This window comes from Malus sylvestris, chromosome 6 (assembly GCF_916048215.2).
Source record: "Malus sylvestris chromosome 6, drMalSylv7.2, whole genome shotgun sequence".
Taxonomy (NCBI): Eukaryota; Viridiplantae; Streptophyta; class Magnoliopsida; order Rosales; family Rosaceae; genus Malus; species Malus sylvestris.
In genome coordinates, this window is record NC_062265.1 from 2,063,860 (window position 1) to 2,072,942 (window position 9,083).

The window sequence follows — 9,083 nt, forward strand, 5'->3', positions numbered from 1 at the left end:
TACTGGTAATAAAATTTTCATCTTTTCCTGTAAAGAAACATTGAGATGCCAAGCTTGATGAGGGATATAATTTGGAAAAAATAATCATTATTATGACATGTACATACTAAATGTACGGACTCTAACAAATAACTAATTAAAACATGACATCTAATTTAAGGTGCGGTTTCGGTTTCGGTGCGTTTTTCAGTTAAAACTAAAACCAAACCGTTTCTTACAATGCAGTTCAGTTTCAAAACCGCAAAACCGAATCATTCGGTAGGGTTCGATTTGGTTCGTGTTTCAATTTCAAGTGTCCACCCTAGAGGTCGGTTGAGTTCGACAACTCCTTTCTTTATTTATGTATCTTCGCTTCTCACACAAACAAACCAAAACAAAGTTCTAAAGGCGAAAAGGATAACTTTCTTTGCTTTCACTACAAGAATAATATATTTTTCGACAAAATTATTCGTCATAATTTTTCCTATGGCAATGTCAGAGGCAAAGACTTCCATATCTCCCTCAGAAAGCAAGAAACGGAGTCAAAACGACGACCAACATCAGCCCCTCCTGCCTGGTCTGCCGGACAGCATAGCCCTACTCTCCCTCTCCCTCGTCCATCCTTCTGTTTTGTTCTCCGTTTGCACCTCATGGCGCCGCCTTATCTACTCCTCCTCCTTCCCTCCTTTTCTCTCTCTCTACGCCCTCTTCTCCTCCTCAGCTTCCGCCTCCTCTAATTCCATTCATTTCTACAGCTTTGACCCGATCTCCTCCGACTGGCATCCCCTCCCCCCAACCCCTCCCGACCCGCCTCTCCGCCTCGTCCTTCGCCACCCCTCTTTCACATCCCGCAACTTCCCCATCCAATCCGTCTCCGCATGCGGCAACCTAATCCTCCTCGCAGCCACCACCCATAACTTTCTCCACGCTCTCCCTCGCCCTCTGGTCTTCGACCCAGTTACCAGAAACTGGACCTTCGGTCCCCCATTCACCACGCCACGCCGCTGGTGTGTGGTCGGAGTGCTAAGTGGAGTGGTCTACATGGCGAGTGGAATCGGGTCCCATTTCTCTATGGATGTTGCGCGTTCAGTAGAGAAGTGGGACTTAAGCAAATGGAAAAAGTATCAAGTTAATTCGAATGGTTGGGAGAAAGTGAGCGGGCTTCGAGATGGGAGATTCAGCAGAGATGCGATCGACGCTGTGGGATGGAGAGGAAAGCTCTGCATGGTCAATGTTAAGGGACACGCTGCAAAAGAGGGAGCTGTCTACGATGCGGAGAAGGACACGTGGCAAGACATGCCGGAAGGGATGATTATTGGGTGGAGAGGACTGGTGGCAGCCATGGACGAGGACGTGATGTACGTGGTGGACGAGGCCAACGGTGCTTTGAGAAAATACGATCCCAACAAGGATGTGTGGGAAGAGATATTCGAGTCCGAGAGGCTGAGAGGAGCTGATCAGATCGCTGCCGGAGGTGGAAGAGTTTGCGTTGTTTGTGGTGGTGAGATATTTGTGGTGGACGTGTCGGCGGCGACGCCGAGGCTTTGGGCTGTAGAAACGCCTTCGGGGCTAGAGGCGCTGGCGATTCATATCTTGCCGAGAATGAGCAATGCGGATTGATTAATGAAAATTTTATTTCAACCCATGTAACTTTTTTCTACACAAAGTTATTCTTTACATCTATATTATTATTAACTATACTATTAATATCTCTTTAAATCTAAATTTAATACCTAAATTACCCTCATAATCCCAATTTAATATGTAAATTTATCTTTAGACAAGGTAGAAAACAAAAACTCTAAATTACTGTTCTACCATTAATTCAAAGTGTGCTTTATCTGAATTAGATTCCCATTGTTTATCCCATTGCTACTTCATAAACAAGACCAATTCAAACTCACCCACTGCTTGCTTGCCACAATAATTAAACTCTACTCCAAAACTCAAAATCATTTTATAAATACACACAGTAGTAATAATAATTATATAAGGACAAATTATATAGAACGATTCTTGTCTGGTTTGTAAAGTTATTAAGCTAGCCTTCTCATCTTTATGAAGATGTTAATTGTTATTTTTTATTATTCTAGAAAGTGAGTAGAAGCGGGGTTAAGGCCGGCAAGAGCGATTTCTCTAGCGGTTGAGATTTGTCATTGGTTTTAACCTCATTGACATTGTCTTGGTAAGAGAGAGAGAATGAAGAATTTAAGGTTGCGGGGAGTAGGAGACGATAGTTTTATGCTTGTCCAAATTCTTAAATCCAAATTTTTTATTTCAGATTCCCCAATTTGAAGGAGCATCAGACCCTCAGTTGTCTTTAGAATCAACAGTGGGTTTATTAATAAATTCTAGTTTCGTTATTAATTTCACCTTGTATTTGATCTTAATTAACTCCGCCTGTGTAAGTTTATCTTACATTGCCGGTCCCAAGCCCGGGTAAAGGAGGAGGGGGAGGGCGTTAGGTAGTCGACAGCCGGCACTCCACAGTTACGTCGAATCCTTATGAAAATGAATCCAGAACGAAATCGCGCTAAAGCTAGGGCGTCACCCGTAAGTGGCGCGCTGTGTGGCCCGAGCACAGTGATAAGTGAGCAAGGGTCGCTGTATCTCCATCGGCACCCGGATGCAGTGTTAAATGAGCAAGGGGGCCATAGAAACTTCTTTTCGAACGACTCCACTCAAAGTTGTTTGGGAGCATATGCTCCTATCAACTTTACACAGGACACACAAAAGAAGTACTTTGATCCTATTGGACGGGGGATGGTGAAGAAGCTTGGACAGAAGGGTAGAGTTTCAAGAGAGTAGAATGCGTTTAGGAACGTGGAATATAGGAACCTTAAAGGGAAAATCTATGGAAGTAGTGGAAGTTATGGTGAGGAGAAGGATAAATATTATGTGCCTACAAGAAACTAAGTGGGTTGGTCTTAAGGCAAAGGATCTAGAAAACTCAGGGTTTAAACTTTGGTATTCGGGCACAAATAGAACGAGAAACGGTGTTGGCATCATCGTGGACAAGACCTTGACACAAGATGTTGTAGATGTCAAGAGGGTAGGAGATAGAATCATGGCAATCAAGATTGTAATAGGACAAGAACTCATCAATGTCATTAGTGTGTACGCACCTCAAGTAGGGTTGGATACGAGTTCGAAGGAGAAATTTTGGGAAGACCTTGGAGACTTGGTGCAAGGAATTGCCCAGACGGAGAAGTTATTTATAGGAGGAGATTTAAATGGACACGTGGGCAGGGAGACAGGCAACTATAGAGGTTTTCATGGTGGCCATGGTTTTGGGGAGAGAAACGAGGATGGGGAAGCTATCTTGGATTTTGCAATGGCATATGATCTCTTCTTAGCCAACACCTTCTTTAAGAAGAGAGAAGAACATATGATCACCTACAAGAGTGGGTCGTCAAAAACACAAATAGATTTTCTTCTAATGAGGAAAGGGGATCGTATAACTTGTAAGGATTGCAAAGTTATACTGGGAGAGAGCTTGGCTAATCAACATCGCTTGTTGGTGATGGATGTACATATCAAAAGAGTGAGAAAAAAGAACAAGACTTGGAAGTGCCCAAGGACTAGATGGTGGAATCTAAAAGGAGAAAAACAAGCCATTTTCAAAGAGAAAGTAATCACCTAGTGTGGGTGGGATAGAGGGGGGGAAGCTAGCCAAAGGTGGGATTCCATGGCTAGTTGTATCCGAAAAGTAGCAAAATAGGTATTAGGAGAGTCCAAGGGCTTTGCCCCACACCAAAAGGAATCTTGGTGGTGGAATGAGGAGGTACAAACAAAGGTGAAAGCTAAGAAGGAATGTTGTAAAACCTTATACAAGGACAGGACCGATGAAAACGGTGAAAGGTATAGAAGAGCGAAGCAAGAGGCGAAGAAAGCTGTGAGAGAAGCTAAGTTAACGACTTATGACGACATGTATAAGCGACTAGATACCAAAGAAGGAGAGTTTGATATCTATAAACTAGCTAGAGCAAGGGAAAAGAAGACAAGGGACCTAAACCAAGTGAGGTGCATCAAGGATGAGGATGGAAAGGTTTTTGCTACAGAGAATGCGGTCAAAGACAGATGGAGAGGTTATTTTCATAATCTTTTCAATGAATGACATGAAATGAGTACTTCTTTAGGGGAGTTGAGTAACTCAGAAGAGTGTAGAAACTACTCATTTTATCATCGAATCAGGAAGGAAGAAGTGGTTGTAGCTTTGAAGAAGATGAAGCATAGAAAAGCAGTGGGCCCAGACGATATACCGATTGAAGGGTGGAAAGTCTTGGGAGAGACAGGTATAGCATGGCTCACTGACCTTTTCAATAGGATTTTGAAAACGAAGAAGATGCCAACTGAGTGGCGAAAGAGCACTTTGGTGCCTATATACAAGAATAAGGGCGACGTACAAAATTGCATGAACTATAGGGGTATTAAGCTAATGAGCCATACAATGAAGCTCTGGGAGAGAGTCATTGAGCATAGATTGAGGCAAGAGACACGGGTTTCGGACAACCAATTCGGGTTCATGCCAGGGCGCTCAACCATGAAGGCAATCTAACCAATTCGGCTTCATGCCAGGGCGCTCAACCATGAAGGCAATCTATCTCTTACGAAGATGGATGGAAAGATATAGAGATGAGAAAAAAGATTTACACATGGTCTTTATAGATTTGGAAAAAGCGTATGATAAGGTCCCAAGAGACATTCTTTGGAGGATTTTAGAGAAGAAAGGAGTACGAGTAGCATATATCCAAGCTATAAAGGATATGTATGAAGGAGCAAAGACTGCCGTAAGAACTCATGAAGGACAAACCGAAAGCTTCCCCATAACTGTAGGATTACATCAAGGCTCATCCTTAAGTCCTTAACTTTTTGCGTTGGTAATGGATGAGTTAACAGGACATATTCAAGATGATATTCCTTGGTGTATGCTTTTCGCAGACGATATAGTGTTGATAGATGAAACTCAAGAAGGGGTAAATGTGAAGCTTAACCTTTGGAGATAAGTGTTGGAATCTAAAGGTCTTTGCCTAAGCCAATCAAAGACAGAATATATGGAGTGCAAGTTCAGTGCAAATGGAGGCCAAAATGAGTTAGGAGTGAAGATCGGAGATCAGGAAATACCAAAGAGCGATCGTTTTCGTTACTTAGGATCTATCTTGCAAAAGAACGGAGAATTAGATGGAGATCTCAACCATAGAATACAAGCTGGATGGATGAAGTGGAAGAGTGCATCCGGCGTGTTGTGTGACCGCCGTATGCCACTGAAGCTCAAGGGAAAATTTTATAGGACGGCAATAAGGCCGACGATGCTGTATGGCACAGAATGTTGGGCGGTGAAGCATCAACACGTACACAAAATGGGTGTAGCGGAGATGAGGATGCTTCGTTGGATGTGTGGGCACACGAGAAAGGATAAGATTAGGAATGAGGATATTCGAGGAAAAGTAGGAGTAGCCGAAATTGTAGGAAAATTGAGAGAAAATTGGTTATGGTGGTTTGGACATGTGCAAAGAAGGCCTACTGACGCTCCGGTTAGAATATGCGACTACGAGACAGAGGTTCAGGGCTGGAGGGGTAGAGGAAGACCTAGGAAAACTTTGGAAGAGACTCTAAGAAAAGACTTAGAGTATTTGGATCTAACGGAGGACATGACACAGGACCGAGCACAATGGCGTTCTAAGATTCATATAGCCGACCCCACTCAGTGAAGAAGGCTTTGGTGTATTTAACACAATACGTTGAAATGAAGTAAAGCTTATTTATTGATATCTCCGATAAGTTACAAATATGTACATATACATGAGTAAAAATAAACAAATAAGAAGGAGCCTTCACAAAGGTTGCTTAGGAGAAGTCTCAGCAGTCGGTAGAGCCCCAAAAAGAGAAGGCACCGGAGGGGGATCATTCAAAGCCTCAGTACTGGACAGAACCCTAGAAGGAGGAGGCATCGAAGGTTGATCATTTGGAGCTTCATTACGCGGTACAGCCCCAGAAGATGAAGGCAATAAATGTCTTTGGAACAAACCCACAAACCGCTGATGATCAAGTAAAACCTGACCACAGATTCCTTCATCTGGTCAAGCTTCCTCATCATGTTTGTAGCATAGTCATGTGCGAGCCGGTGCAACTGTTTATTCTCATGCTTGAGCCCTTTAATCTCCTGTTTGAGACTCACCACTTCAGCCGCCAATGATTCAATTTGGCGGGTTCGAGCAAATAGGCGCTGGGCCATATTAGACACAGATCCTGCACACTGAACACTTAGAGCCAGAGAATCCTTAACAGCCAACTCATCAGACTGTTTGGAAAGTAGTCTATTATTTTTGGGAGTGAGAAGGTTCCTGGCCACCACCATAGCAGTCATATCATTCTTCATCACGGAATCCCCAACGGTAAGCGGACCAGTAGGGGATAAGAAGGATGGGCGCCATATGTTGTCTGGAGAAGGCGTGGCTGCCTCTTCAACGAAGTTCAAGTCAAAACGACGGTTGGAGGGGCCAGACATTTTCAAAGGTGTTGAAGAGAGAAAAGGTCGGACAAATCAAGATCTTATAAGTGCAAGAAGGGAGCTTATACTGGTGAAGATTCAAGTGTGCTTTGGAACTTAATGCCAGCCTCTATAAAAATCTGCACTCGATGGAGCTTCAGAAATCGAAGAGGCGCCTGCCCAGAAATCGAAGAGGCGTTTACTTTCTCAAAAGCTGGGCTGCTCAAAGACTACGAGGGCCGATCTCAGAAATCGAAAAGGCGTTTGCTTTCTCAAAAGCTGGGCTGCTCAAAGACCATGAAGGCCGATCTCAGAAATCGAAAAGGCGTTTGCTTTCTCAAAAGCTGGGCTGCTCAGAGACCACTAGGGCCGATCTCAGAAATCGAAAAGGCACCTGCTTTTTTCAGCCTTGTCAACACCTGTCACATGCACACTCAGCTTTACTGAAATTACGGGCATTCTGTTGAAGATTTCTGGTGAAGTAGAAAGCACGTGAATCTTACTGTTCAATCATCCACTTTCCACACGCACCATCAGCTCGCGGGTACCACAGATAACTTTGCCAAAGATATCTGACAAAGTTTAGACACATGAAGCTTGCAGCTCCCACTACATCGCTATGACCAAGAAGGGTAAAAGAATAGCAAAGAAACAGCACTAACAAAGTTTAGACACATAAATTTTGAAGGTCTAGCTACCATATTATTACCTACAAGGGTAAAGGAACAGCACCGCTGCTGGATAATTGGAAAGTCCTTGTGTGTCAACCTCTGTGCTCTGTGGTAAGGTAGACTAGCAAACATGCCCAACCTTTACTTACATTCGAGAAAACACTCCCAACAAGATTGCTTGCTCCAAAATCGAAGAGGCACCGTCCTCTGAATCTCGAGAGCCAGACTCCCAACATGATTACTTTCTCAAAAATCGAAGAGACACCGCTCTCCGAATCTCGAGAGCTAGACTCCCAACAGGTTGCTCTCTCAAAAATCGAAGAGGCACCGTTTTTTGAATCTCGAGAGCCAGATCCCCGACAGGATTGCTTGTACGAAAACCGAAGAGGCACCGCTTTCTCAACTTCGAGAGCCAGATCTCCTTGGATAAAGCTTGTCTGTAATCTTCACACGTAACATCAGCTTTCCAGATACCACAGACCACTTTTTCAAAGTGCTCTGACACACGTGAATCTGGCAGCTCCCACTACCGTGCTATGACCAAGCAAGGTAAAGGAATATCATTAATACTTATTGTTAGGGAAACTCCTATATATGTCGACCTCCATCCTCAACGGATAGGCAGACCTGCAAAAATGCTCAACCCTTCCTCATATCTAAGAGGGCACTCCCAACGAAGCCTCTCGAAATACTTAGCTTTCTTTCCCCCCGATAATACCTCTGCAAACAAGCTACACCAGAGCAAGAATATCTCATATCATCAGGGTTAAAAGCAAGAGTATCCCATATCATGCTTTTTCCCTGTCTTTTCCTTTGGCCTTGTTCTTACCTGCAAGACAAGGAGAAAGAGAGCAATCAGTCAGCACTTGGAATCAAGCTTCCAGTCAGGAACTGACTGCCTGGAACCCCTTACCTGATTACTTACCTGGCATTGCTCTCGAGTACCCATCTTCAACATCTTATGCTTCTAGAGAAGATACCACATCTGCCTGATGAACAGATAGAGAAAGTGAGAAGGATACAAGGAAGCATGTGGAGACAAGCGTAACAGAACACGTGCCGATACATCCACTACTTTGTCAACAGCAAAAGTATCCCATATCAGCAGGGTCGAACGTACTCTAGATTTGATGGACGTGTTTTGACCCTCAAATTCTTCAGTCGGCTTTATACTTTGGAGGAAACCAGAAAATCCTCCAGCCTATTTCAAGAATAAGCCTGTGGAAAGTTACTTCTTCAAAAGCAAAAGTATCTCATATCATCTATTCTCCTTTTTCTTCTCTTTATCCTTCATGCTGCCTGCAAGATAGGGAGAATGAGAACAATCAGCCGGAACTCGAAATCAAACTTCTGATCTGGGACTGATTGCTTGGAGCTCTGATTGCTTACCTTGTCTGTCACCTCTTTCAGCAGATCCCCTAGCTCGGCGACTTAGGGGACTCCTACTACATGGTTTGTATCGCGCTTGACCAAGCCTAAAACTACAAGTAAGCTTCAAGTGAAATTGTTACATTACCTTGTGCATCTCCACCAGTTAAAGATACCACCCCTGGATGGAGGAAGCGTACTTCCAGAGAAGATGCCACATCTACCTATGAGACAGATAAGGCAAGTGAAGATGAGAGCTTGCACCTATGTCATTTGTACTAAATCATTCACTTGTACTCACTAAAGGAGAGCTTGAACCTATGTACTTGCGTAAACCTTTCACAATTAATGAGAATTTCTCTACTCCGTGGACGTAGCCGATCTGGGTGAACCACGTACATCTTGTGTTTGCTTTCCTGTCTCTATCCATTTACATACTTATCCACACTAATGACCATAGCAATCTAGCGAAGATCACAAACTTAATACTTTCTGTTGTACCAAAGTCCTCACTGATTTTGTGCATCAACAATCCTTAAGTCCTTACCTTTTTGCGTTGGTAATGGATGAGTTAA

General features: G+C 43.6%; 1 protein-coding gene across 1 annotated transcript; it reads left to right on the forward strand.

Moving 5' to 3' along the window:
• The first annotated feature begins 427 nt into the window (after positions 1–427).
• On the forward strand, positions 428–1,729 carry LOC126625936 (F-box/kelch-repeat protein SKIP25-like). The gene has a single exon (XM_050295061.1). It carries the CDS (start codon positions 466–468, stop codon positions 1,597–1,599), a length of 1,134 nt encoding a protein of 377 aa, XP_050151018.1. The 5' UTR covers positions 428–465; the 3' UTR covers positions 1,600–1,729.
• Positions 1,730–9,083: the final 7,354 nt, after the last annotated feature.